The following is a 13,046-nucleotide window of genomic DNA, read 5'->3' as shown; positions in this document are numbered from 1 at the left end:
GTGAATGGGAAGCGTTTTTTACCACGCGGTAAAAAACGCAACGCGTTTTTTGCAGCCCGTTCTCTTAAAGGATGGGAAAACTGCCTGGAAGCGGTTTTTGAAAAAAAAAAAAAAACCGCTCCACAAAAAGCGTGCCAAGGTCAAAAAAACGCTTCCTAATTAGGAAGTTTTTTTTCCCTGAAATTTAGGAAAAAAAATAGTGATACCCATTAAACTATACATGGACTATATCCAGAACGATACCGTTCTTGTAGAGATGACTTAAGGGGCCATGCTTTCTAATCTCATACAACCCCTTTAATTGGTAAACTCTTATGTTCTACTGGTTATCAGAAGACCTTTCAGGAACTCAAACCAAACAGAGGGATCTTCTCAGGAGCTCTTCGACCATCATGTTCTTCATATGTGGTCCTAGTGGTAAGACTACAGTCTGTCTGTCCGAGGCTGCTGTGGCACCTCACTAGAAATAATCTACATATCGGTACCCATTTTTTTGGTTTTAGATATTAAGCAAACAGAAATGGATCCAATATTTTGTCTTGACCATACAGATTAGATGTGGGTAATGCAGGGTGGTCTCTTTCAAGAGCTGTAAGGCTATAGATGAATAACCTGCCTATACCAATAACCGAGTGACCCCCATGATTCAGAGTAACCCCATACATTTGAATCAGTTTCTAAAAGAACATAATCCAAAAATCCCTGCACACGTGCCTAGTATATGAGGAGATCTCCTCTCCAGGCTTCTGGGTCATTCTTCTCCTGACCTCCCGCACACTGCCATGGCTTGTTAATAAGCTTTTAACTCTTAGTCAGCAGCACAAGAATGCCACATTCAGCATATTACTCCTTGTGTAAACAGCAGAGGCCCACCGAATGATTGACTGCTGGGACTTGTCATGTAAAACTCCATCCAGGATGTTGCTGTGTCTTTTGTTTTGTTTTTTCAGATCTTTATGGAGTAGACCTTTATTTTACCAAGCGATAATGAATGTTTTTTTCTGATGTCCTGCATGGCTGCAGGGTATATAGGTTACAAAACAACAACATTCACCATTTCTGTTATAGTTATACATTCATAAAGGTGTTTTTTTTTTGTTTTTTTTTTAATAATGTAAATAAATATAATAAATGAAGGCGACAATTGTCCGTTTGTTATTTTTGGGAATCACAAGGAGGGGGATACTCCTCCTCTTTATGAGTGAATAATAATAATAATAATAATTTTTATTTATACAGCACCTACATATTCCGCAGTACTTTACAAAATGTAGAGTTCAAGTACATAGAGTTGATTTGTAGGAGCAGTTCCCAATCTCTCCCAGCGTGTTTCCGTTTTGGTGGAAGTCCCCGCCGCACTGTGACGTCCCGTGTCTTTCCTTTGGCCACTGATTGGTCTCAGTGGTCACGTGACCTAAGGAAAGGGATACAGGACGTCACAGTGCCATAGGGACTTCTGCTGGAAGGAGACACTGGAGCACCAGGAACAGATGAGGCCTGGTTCACATCTGCATTCCCCTCTCCACATGAAAATGCGGAGAGAAAAGTGCTGCAAGCAGCACTTTTCTCTGTATTTTTCGTGTGGAAACCATGCAGACCCCATTATAGTCTATGGAGTCCGCGGTATTCCTAAGGTAAATTCTTTTTTATGCGGATTAAGCTTCCGTTCAGGGGTCCCCAAGCGGAAACCTAAGCATAACCTGAGCAACCTACCCGATAGCACAAGCTTGCCCGATCCATGAATAATGCTATATTTACACCACATTGAATAATAGCTGTGTGACGCATGTTTTTTTTTTTTTTTTTAAAAGGTGTCTCAAGGCGGCATTAAATTCAAGGCCTGTGAATGAGGCTGTTCACATGACCATTATTTTGACAGTCTATTATAATGTAATGTCAATATATAGGTCATGTTCTATTTTTGTCAGTTTTCCTGGGTCCCTCCATACAATGTAATGTATAGTGGATCCCTGAAGACTGGAGCCCCTCGAATGCAAGACAGCCATGAAAAAATGTGCATCTCAGTCATCTGAGTGTAGCCTCATTTTTAGGCACTGAACCAAGTGTCCATCATATAACTGCACTGGATAGTTATGGGAATATTGCTTAGAATTTGTTTTTTATGGACTTTTTGATGGGCAGTTACCGTGCCATGCAGCAATCGAGTTCAGTCGCCCAGTGTTGTCCATTAATTTCCTGGAATAAGCTCTGGGCAATGAATTACATTCATACATTTTTAGGACATAGATGGTTACCAACCCAAAGATATTGAGTCTCCGTAACAGTGTTTCTTTTTTGTGTGGTGTGCTGCTTCAGTTGTGTATGTTTCATGAAGTGACAGCTCCCAGGAGGTCCTATGTTTTTGTAGCCCATCCTTTAAACCGCATGTAGCTTTCCAGATGTGAGGGAATAGAGAGTCCTGACAGTAGGAGGTGGCACTACCCACATTTCTGGAATAGCTGTAGGAAATACAATGAAAATAAAATTCTGTTCCAATACCCAGAGTACAAAGGGATGGAACGCCATACACCACCCACCCACACATACACACCCAGAGCTACTGAAGGTGAACTTATGTAGAGGACAAAAGCCAACGCATACTTGCTTAACCCTGTAAATGACCAATGGGGCGATGCTGTGTAATTTCTTACAATGTATATAGAAACATTGTGTTATAAGAATTGCTTTCTTTATTATGTGTAAAATCCTGAAAAAGCAGCAAGGTATACTCTGCTAATGGATTTGCGAAAGAACAACATGGCATTTGCATGGATCAGCTCTGTTACTGGGTTGATCTTGCAGTAATTCCTTTATGTATAATAATAAAGTACATATATTATATAATATATATATCGCCAACATATATTACAGCACTTTACAAATCATAGGCTTCATAAGTAGACAATATTAGAGATTACAATGTGACAAAATAATTAATATATCAAACGATAGGATTGAGGGTCCTGCTTGCGATAGCTTACAGTCTTGTCATAGTGTAATATGGAATTGCTATATATTCACAAAGTTTTATTTGATAGTGCATTATAGAGACTTTGATCTCAATCAGACCTAACAGACCCCATTGTCACAGACTGTAAACTCAGTGTAGTCTGATCCTATAGTCCTACTCCCTTCTGTCAGTTTCCTACTTCATATACACCCATCAAATATAGGTTATCAAGCATTAGGGGCACAGGAGAATGAGTATGGCTTGCAAGATCAGGGTACATAGTCTGTTGTCATGGAGACTTATCAGACTTCATAGGTGCCGTATACACAGAGCAATCATATATTTCACTTATTGTTTGCAGTATTAATTTTTTCGTTATACAGTCACTGGGACAACAACAAGAACAACAAAAATGTTTGTGAACAAGTATGTTCTATAAACTTCTGAGCTGAAGTAGTTTATACTCTGTATGCGGCTTGGATGGAAGTGGTTAAAATCTAATTCATTCAACCATGTGAATCCCGTCTGTGTGGTCTCTTGGTGACCCTATACAAAGCTGAATGAAGGGTGTGTCCATATTTTCCTTTATGCCTAAGGTCTGGGTATACACACTGTGTTTCTGGGATGGTCTGTCTTTTCCTATCTCTGATTGTCACATTGTTTCAAGCCTTTATGCATATAATACATTGTCGCTGTTAATGTCCCTTTCAGTCTGACATTTGGAGATCTGGTCATTCCTAGACTCCAGACCCAAATCACCCCTGTATTGCCCAGTAGCCAGGAAGGGGTAATAATATATCATTTTCATAAGCAGTTGCCACTCGGCAGAATCCTTTTAATCTTAAACTAAAAATAAATATGCGGAGTCAGTGTATTGCTCCTGTATATACTGGATCCAGATACTTTCTAGTAGTAGTAACTGCATTATATAATTATATTGGTTGGCTGAAATCCATCCAGACAAATATCCAGAATATATTAGGGAGCAGCACTATTAAAGACTTTATTAAAATCCACCCTCCCCGACGTGTTCTGTTACGAGCAGCAACGTCATCGGGATAAAGAGGCCTGTATAATTATATAATGTAGTTATATCTGTACTAAACAGGAAGGATCTGGATAGAGAACAAGTGATTTAGGTTCTGTTACCTGTAGTGATAGTAGAGTGAGTTTGAGCATAATTATGTGCTTTTAAAACACATTCCAAATAAGCTCACATATTAATATGGAATTTATATATAGGGTTGGCAAGATTACAAAAAGTGGGCTGATTATATATATATATATATATATATATATATATATATATATATATATATATAGATTTTTTTATTTTTTTATTTCTGGGGTGTAATATCATATACAACCTGTGGACAGGTTTGGTACTTGTTTTGGAGGAAAGCAGCAATATTTACCGTAATTGTTTTAGCCTAAACTTTTTTACTCTTACAGCAGGGTTATTTGTATTTAAAATCATAGTATGTCAAACTATTAATAAATCCTACATCAATTTTAAGTAGGTCTGTTATCTAAAGTCTACACACACTGTAGGATCAGCTACAATACTATGATGCGAGTTTGTCTGGCAAATATGGATCCTACTTTATAATTATGGGGTCCCCCAGTCAAACTTTCAACTCTGCTTTTCCATACTTTATTATTGGCTGTTGGATGTTTGATAACTATGGGTCTTTAAACCGTTGGAACATATATTTCCGTTTTTACATTTTTTAATTCTTTTAAGTTTTTTTTATGATAAACATGCCACAATATATGCATTTAATTATTTATATACTATGAATAAAATATTATTTATATATAGATATATATCTATCTATAGTATGGTATTTGGATTAAATTTTGATCTGTTCATCTGTTTCCTGAGGTTTCTTGGTGTTCTTTATAGACCTCAGACTGTGGGGAAGAAAAACGGAATAATTTTGTAGGCTGCCCAAAGTACATTTGTGTGTATGATTGCATGGCCCTTAATCTTCCAACTGGGTGGATATACTTGTTTGCCTGCCACCCTTGTGGAGCCATCTACCCATGAAATCATGTTGAATCTTTAGGCCAAACCACTCTCCTATTTTTCCACAGACAGACTCCGAATCCTTCACAAATGGCTGACAGCCATGGTCGGTTAGAAGCAATAAAGGTTCCTCTAGTTCATTAAAAAGCCTACTTTTTCCTGTGACAGTAAATATGTAACTAGCTATGCATGTAATGAATTATAGAATACAAGTAATTGTATAATATTTTATTTCGCGTAGCTTTTTTCCAACGCCAGCCAAAATCGCTCCCAACTCTGACTTTACAGCCCTGTATGAACTTTGTATTTGTTAAGGCATTTCCTGGCTACCCAAATGCTACGAGCCCTGCCTAGTGGCATACATACTTTTAGGAATATGTCTAAATGGAGCAATTTGGCAGAAAAACAAAATCTGCTTTACTTGAAGCAGATTTTTAAATATTGATGCATTTTCTGATTAAACTTTTCAAAACTTCCACAAAAACTCTCTAACATCTGCATCACCTTTTTATTTTACTGAGATTTTCAGGCAGAAACCACCCGAAAAACAAACAGAATGTTTATTTTTCGGGTGGATTCTGCTGAAAACGGTTTCTCAGAGATTTTATAGCAAATTTTGTGACAGAATCTATTCTGCAGGTTTTCTATATTTACGTTAGTGTAAATGAAAACATGTTGTGTGACTCTTGCTATGTTTTCTAGTGTATATGGCATTCACATTGGCTGTCTGAGCCTGCTGCCGCTTATTATGTTTTTTTGTGGCTTTGGAAAGGGAGGATCTAATGTTCAGGGCCTGGTATTAAGCTGTGAGAATGCGTAGGATTATACAAGAGATTGTTTGTCCTCCTTTAAAGTGCAGATGCTCTTTCACTGGGATGGGAGACGCTCCTAGGCACGTACCTGTCGCCTGTCACTCATGTGCACACTCCAGAGAGTGACACCTTTCTCACTGCCTGCAGTCACTCTGCAAGACCCTGTCACCTCATCTACGAGCCACCCTGAGCGTTCCCCTTTAAATATCCTATCACGATGTGGGTGAGGAGGAAGTCGCAGCACATCAAGCTACAGGTTTACCCACATTTCTTTTCCCTTGAAGTTGCCACTGTATTTCTGCTACTTTCCTCCAGGCTTTAGAGTGGGTGGCTGCACATTGTTTCAGCGTCTCTAATGCTGAATGAATTAAGAGGATTTCCTGCTGGCTCTTCTACTAATTGTGCTTGAGGATTTGCACTCTCTTCTGTAACCCCTTGACTTCCAGGGAGGATCCGAAATATACTCCAGGGAATAGACCATGAAGAATGTAAGGGGTTTGAGGTGTTCATGACAAATCAAAATTATGGCTCTCAAGGGGTTAAGCCCAAGAATGCTATATTGTGTGCCGCATTCCATACGTGATAATAATAGCCGTTTAAATATAGTACATTTCTTGCTACAATTTACTTTACTTGGTGTACTTGACCTTTCTGTTCTTGGTCGCACCTCTGTGTATCTATACATCTATGTGGAGCGGAGTCTCTGCATTTTTTTTTCCTCTTGAATTCTGAACAAATATATTCCATAGTCTATGTAATAACAATTGTTGGAGATGTCCTCTGTTCTCTCTTGGTCAGACAATTTCATTTTCAAAAAATACATTTTATTAATTTTTGTAAAATTATATAATTTTTTAAGTGTTTTTTTTTATTTTTTTATTTTTTTTTACACTTAACTGAGTGTATTTACAGTACTTTACTACATTATATGTGAACCTATGTCAGTATGACCTTTGGAATTTTCCATACCCTTCACCAATTCTGAATAATCTATATATATGTACTGTTCTGCATTACCCTGGTACAGGAGATGGTGCTATTATAGGAACTCTCTTCCTTCGGATCTTGTAGAGATTTCCTCTTCACCTTACTTTATCTTAATAAGGAAATCCTTTTCTTCATTTCACTTTACTGGGTTATTATTATGTTGCCTTTCTTTGGAAGCATTGGTAAAATTAGCTTGCACACAATTTAAGAGACCCGTGCTAATAAATGTACCAATCTTGGGGGACTATAAAATGGTGGAGGTCCAGGAATGCTTACATGCACCTCATTTATATAGCCTATGCACAGGACATGTATATTGGTTTCCATGGATGTATTCTATATAAATAACAGCTTTGTATGGATAAAACTGTATAAGCTTCTGTTCTCCTTCATCGGCTGTGATCACAGCCCGAGGGGCCTATTGACATATAATGTGCATGCAGTCTGACATTTGCTTCCGTCAGTTGAATTTTCAGATAAACCATGTTGTATGTAAGCACGTCTTTGCCTATATCGAGGCTTTAATTTTAATAATTTGTTTTGACCCTTACATAGGTGGGCAACCCAAGAGTGGAGCTGACTCTTTCAGAGCTGCAGGATATGGCCTCTCGCCAACAGCAGCAGATTGAGAACCAGCAACAGATGCTGGTGGCTAAGGTGGGTACCATCCATGTACAATGATGATGAGTTATGTGGATTTTCTGGTTTAGAATTAGTTTTCCAATTCCCTATTAGATAAAAATTTTTGAATCTGCCTCCATCTATGAATTCTGAATTTTCTATAAGCCGAAAGGCATTTATGGCATGTCCTATGGATAATAGCCATAAGTGCCAGGATGGATAACGCTCTTTCATTTTATCTGTGGTGGCATTACACTTGCTGCCAGGTTTCCTCCATAGATTACAGCTGACAGAGAGGGATCATCCAGATACCATGTCCTACCAAACACCTGCACTTCTGGAGTTTCTTTCTTCTGTCTGCTTTTGTTAGAGAATATTGGCTAAGTAATGAGGAATTTGCTGATGTCTGTAGGAAGAGCTCTGTAATTTATATATACACACAACAATAATTTACGCCATAATTGAATGCCAGCAGCATTTTTAATACTAAGAATCTGCTGGTAAGTCGGTTACTTGTAATATCCTACAGAATTACATGAAGGTTTCAGGTCACAGACATTGTTTCCAGGCATTTTACGCCTTGCTAAACCAAGGACATCCAAGATAAGGGAGGGAGCTTTAACAAAGCAGACATTTCCTACGCCAGCCTTAATCTGTTCTGCAATGGAAGAAGATGCGTCTAATTTATTAAAAACTCATGCCCCCTGTGCCCCAGAAACTGGCATAGAGTTTAATTCTAATTTACACCAGTTTCTTGCATAAATTATAAGTAAATCTGCTGCGCAGCAGAAGTCCACCATACCAATATAATGTACAGAGAGAAAGGCATATAGTAATATAACTTACAGTAAGACACAAGGAGACTGCAATCTGTACCAATACCAGGAGGCAGCGCTATCTATTCCTATGTAGTGTTGCAGACAAAACATGTAATGCTGCTCTCATACAAGCATTTCTGATTGAAAAAAAAAAAGCCTCCAAAAAATTGGAAACTGAAGGGACGTTGTTCCATTTACTGTTTGGAAAAGTAGACTTGTCTATGTTGTGATAAAAGCTGAGAGGACATATGGGGGCAACACGGTGGCTTAGTGGTTAGCACTGCAGCCTTGCAGCTCTGGAGTCCTGGGTTCAAATCTGCAAGGAGTTTGTATGTTCTCCCCGTGTTTGCGTGGATTTCCTCCCATTCTATAAAGACATACTGATAGGGAAAAAAAAATACATTGTGATCCCTGTATGGGGCTCACAATCTACATAAAAAAACCCAAAAAACTGAGAGGACATACATGTACAGCTGTGTGTACTTACACACGTATAGTGTAGCCTGTATATAACTGTATGTTGGGACCAATGTGACTAGTTTTATTCAGGGCAGCGTTTAGTTGTTCCCTCTGCTGTCACAGGTTCTTTTGTGTTTTCTGGCTGACTCACTGTGCAGGATAAGCCATGCCAGTAGCACTGACATAGATTATTCCATGACCTTTCAGAGGTACGGATGGTGGTTGGTACTTTCCCTTATCTCTGCAGCTCTTCTCTTGTGCTCATCACAGTTAACATTTGTTTATTATCTCCAAGGAGCCCACAGCTACTTATCTTTATTTTACGAGACATACCGGAGCCATATTGTTGCTTCAGGAAGAAGACTGCAGGTCTAAGGAAATGACCGGCAGAGGAAGACACACAGATGTCTGGGAATCTAAGTTAACCTTCTCTATTGTCTTTTCCACAGCCAACGTTGTGCTTTATTTCACTGTTCCATCTTCCCTTCCTAAACTTTGTTCATCTATCTGGTCTCACAGGAACAGCGCTTGCGCTATCTGAAGCAACAGGAGCGTCGTCAGCTGCAGACGGTCTCAGAAACTGAAAAACTTCAGAAGCTAAAAGAGCGAGTTGAGATGCAGGAGAACAAACTCAAGAAGATCCGGGCCATGAGAGGTCAAGTGGACTACAGCAAAGTCATGAATGGAAACTTGTGTAGGTTTTCCCATATACAACATGAATTAAATAGGTTGTCTCTTCAGCTGACTTTTCTCTGAATTGTGTTTGCTGCTCTGCTATCTCCAGACAATCTGAAAAGTCTTGGTGTGGAGTGGTCAACATCTTGTATTCTAATGACATTGAGGATCACCAGTGTATCAGAGCTGACAGTGAGAAAATATATGTGCAGCTCTAGTGCCCTTCTCGGGTCTTCCAAGACCATCTGGACTCAAAAAGCCTTACTAACTGTAGCCATAGTTTTACCTCCTGCCCACTCCACACATATATAGTGATGGCAGCTGCTCCCCTAACTACTTCTATGGTAAATGCCACGACACTGTAGGATTGCATATGTTTTTGAGGAAGCAGGGTTTGGTCCTGCAGTAGGAGTACCGGGAATTGGGTACTTAATCGTCTACTATGCTAATTTGTAGAATGGTATTGTGTGTGAAACCAGATCATATATTATGAAGTTCTAATACTGAGTCTAAGCTCATAAGACTGTTCAGTACACTAATACCACAGGGACTTGATACTAACAGGGCATTTCTGCACATCTTGATGTCTAGTTCCAAGGAGTCAGTCATTGCCCAGGGCATACTTTATTCAGCCCCCATCATCAATATGCTTTTTCACTCTTAGAGGCTGAAGCTTAATACAGACTGGACACAAGTACAATTGTCCCTGTGGAAAGAGCCCAGAATTGCCCCTTTTAATAAATGGCCATGCTTTTTATGTCTTTACCTGTTGCAATTGATCCTTACTAACTCTTTTTGTATTACATGACAGCTACAGAAATTGAGCACATCAGTGACATGTTTCAGGAAAAGCAACAGGAGTTACAGGCAGCCGTGCTGAAGGTGGAGCAGCTGACACAGCAGCTGGAGGACCTGCGGAAAGGAAAGTTAAATGGGTTTCAGGCTTATGGACAAATGACAGGTCCGGCCGCACTGGAGCTGAAGAAACTTTATCAAGAGCTGCAGGTGAGTTGCCGACTCAACCAGCAATGCAAGGTGTGTGCTCCTGAGCTACTCTTATTTCACTGTACCCTGATGGATTAGACTTCATTCATTGTGACCTGCCCCAGCTGAAAAAACGAACACTTGGGGCTAGTTCACACTGAGGAATTTGGAGCTGATTTGAGGTGGATTGTACCTTAACACTAGCTCTGAAGTCTGTCTCCTATTGTGTACAATGGGAGGTAGTGATGGACGCTGCTTCTTTCAGATAGCTGAATAAAGAAGTGTCCTTCTTGATCTTGTCATAGTTTCAGCAGCTAAATGACCAAAGTGTGAGGCCTTGCAGTCGATTAGCCCTATTGTATATAAGGCCAGTCAGTGTGAAAATCTCTAGCAGAATGCCAAGGCTCTGTTTTTGGAGACCAATTTGTGACGGAAAATCGACTCAAATTCCTCTATGTGAACTTACCCTTAATCACCTCCACACAGGTTTTCCTACCTTGGTACTATGGAATTGGGTAGAAGTTCTATGCACTTTGTAACCATGCTTATTCCAAGATGATAAAAACTGACAAGTCCCCTCCACATTTTTGGTCAGTTGCATTGTAAAGCAGTGAATGTTCTATATGTATTCCAGATCAGAAATCGTCTCAACCAGGAGCAGAACACAAAGCTCCAGCAGCAGAAAGAGCTGCTTAACAAGCGCAATATGGAAGTGGCCATTATGGACAAGCGGATCAACGAGCTGCGCGAGCGCCTGTACAAGAAAAAAGTTGAGGCACGTCAAAAAGAAAACATTCCCGTAAGATTAACAAGGCCACTTCTCCTATTAATACACAGCATATCATTAAGCAGGATTATCACTGCCATGTTTTGTCATATCATTGTTTCATGATTTAATTTTTTGACAGATTTAGGTATTACTGACATATTCTGATTTTTCACTTTATAGCTGAATCGCATCAATGGAACACCATCCCCTCAGTCCACGTTAACAGCTTCAGGGCGGGTAGCAGCAGTGGGCCCTTATATCCAAATTCCAAGCACAGTGAACTATCCGCTGCCTGCTGATCCGGTCAAACCTCAGTCCCTCTCTCTTGCTGCTAGTGGGACTCAGCCCCGCTCCAAGTCTGGTAAGTCATTGTTTTGCAAATTGTAGAAAAGTAAAGTGTTTGCCTATAATGGACTGGCAATGATTTTGTTTTTGAGGGTTCTACTTATGAGACTCCAATGATCAACTCCCATGTACATGAGGCTTAACACTGTGCCCCTAGCCATTTATGGGCGTCTAAGGATAGCAATCACAGTCCTGAATATAATGTCTACATACAAAATAACACTTGCAAAAATTTAATAGATTGTTGTATGATTTGTGTACTTGGACTTATTTGTATTCATGAGACTTCTAGTGATCCATCTGCCCATTAACAATCATCTCTATGTGATTCATCATCCTATTATGTGTATTATTGTCATGTATTATTTAAAGGGAAAGTAAAGCTCCTTGTAGTTTATCCATCTTACTGACTAGTAGAATACACATTGGTGGAATTGCTGCAGGGTTGTTGCTTAAAGTAGAAGACTGTTTTTGCAACCTTGGTTTATACACTTTCCATACAAACTAAAGATGGAAGCTGCATGGCATATATTTAACCTGGTGCCTGGTGTATCTGGCCTACATTATAGTGCAGATCTACATTTACAGGCTTTAGAAGTGAAATCCCCCTTGCTGTATTTGCTCCAGCTGCTTTTATTTTAGTAGTTGCATCTATCTATCTATCTATCTATCTATCTATCTATCTATCTATCTATCTATCTATCTATGTCCCATTCTAGGGCTGTCCTTTCCAATCAGTCCTTATTTACTTGGCTGTAGCAATGACATTTTGCACATTTACGTCACATAACCTCTGCAGCCAATCCTACTTCAAAATTGTCCTTGCCCCCTGTGAATTTGGGCTTGAGTTGAAGACCTAAGAAGGAAGTCTCATCCGAACAAGCTGACTTAGAAAAGACTGGCAGCCAGCCTGTCTCCGCTGGTCTTAAAACTAAATTGGTGCTGTACTGCTACCAAGGGCCAGAGATTGGCGACATTGGTTACATGCGAAAATGACATTATTGCTTAAGTCGTGTAGACAAATACACAAGTGTGGAAGCCTGGTGTGGTTGGGTATTTTTACCAATATATCATTTGAGGTATTTTTTCAGTGGCATTTTCTACCTTGGTTAAGTTTTACCTGTTCTTGGACAACCCCTTTAATTACTATATTACTTGGCATGTCAGTATTGGCCAATGGTGCCAGCAGTAGGCTATTTCCCATTTGAGTTTCCTCTTGAAACAGAATGAATTATAGGATTATGGACACTCTCATTGTGGATACCAGGACAGTCCCTCCCCTATTTTTCTGTATTCTACTAGTCAGATACAAGGTGGTTTCTTCAGCCAGCCATGTTACCTGCATGTTGGATTGAAGGATCTGATACTTCTCCTTTAAAGTTTTCTTTTCACAATGTGACACCATATCATGACTACTGCTGTTATTTATTTCTTGTACTTTTACGGCTGTTTCCTTGTGTTTGTTTCTCACGTCACTCTTCTTTTTGCATCCTAATGTCTTGTCCTGTGTCTTGTATCTCTTCTTGGTCTTTGTGTTTTTTTTTTTTTTTTTTTTCCTCTCCTTTCCGTGATGTGTTTTTCCTCCTGACATCGGGGT

General features: G+C 39.5%; 2 protein-coding genes across 6 annotated transcripts in view; one reads left to right on the top strand and one right to left on the bottom strand.

The window, feature by feature from the left end:
* The window catches only part of KLC1 (kinesin light chain 1), a 186,044-nt gene that overhangs the window by 43,617 nt on the left and 129,381 nt on the right, over window positions 1-13,046 (bottom strand). The window lies entirely within an intron of this gene.
* Window positions 1-13,046, top strand: part of PPP1R13B (protein phosphatase 1 regulatory subunit 13B) — a 74,918-nt gene that overhangs the window by 44,054 nt on the left and 17,818 nt on the right. For 4 of the 5 annotated variants that reach the window (XM_075282644.1, XM_075282643.1, XM_075282645.1 and 1 more), the window contains 5 exons: window positions 7,334-7,435; window positions 9,196-9,370; window positions 10,163-10,356; window positions 10,970-11,134; window positions 11,285-11,465. In XM_075282644.1, coding sequence (XP_075138745.1) covers window positions 7,334-7,435; window positions 9,196-9,370; window positions 10,163-10,356; window positions 10,970-11,134; window positions 11,285-11,465 — 817 coding nt within the window. Of the gene's footprint in view, window positions 1-5,695; window positions 6,048-7,333; window positions 7,436-9,195; window positions 9,371-10,162; window positions 10,357-10,969; window positions 11,135-11,284; window positions 11,466-13,046 lie in introns of those variants that run through there. The other variant, XM_075282647.1, reaches the window with a different exon arrangement.

The sequence above is a fragment of the Leptodactylus fuscus genome, chromosome 7, assembly GCF_031893055.1.
Source record: "Leptodactylus fuscus isolate aLepFus1 chromosome 7, aLepFus1.hap2, whole genome shotgun sequence".
Classification (NCBI taxonomy): domain Eukaryota; kingdom Metazoa; phylum Chordata; class Amphibia; order Anura; family Leptodactylidae; genus Leptodactylus; species Leptodactylus fuscus.
The sequence above is the reverse complement of the archived record's forward strand: the minus strand, read 5'-3'. Positions and strand labels throughout refer to the sequence as shown.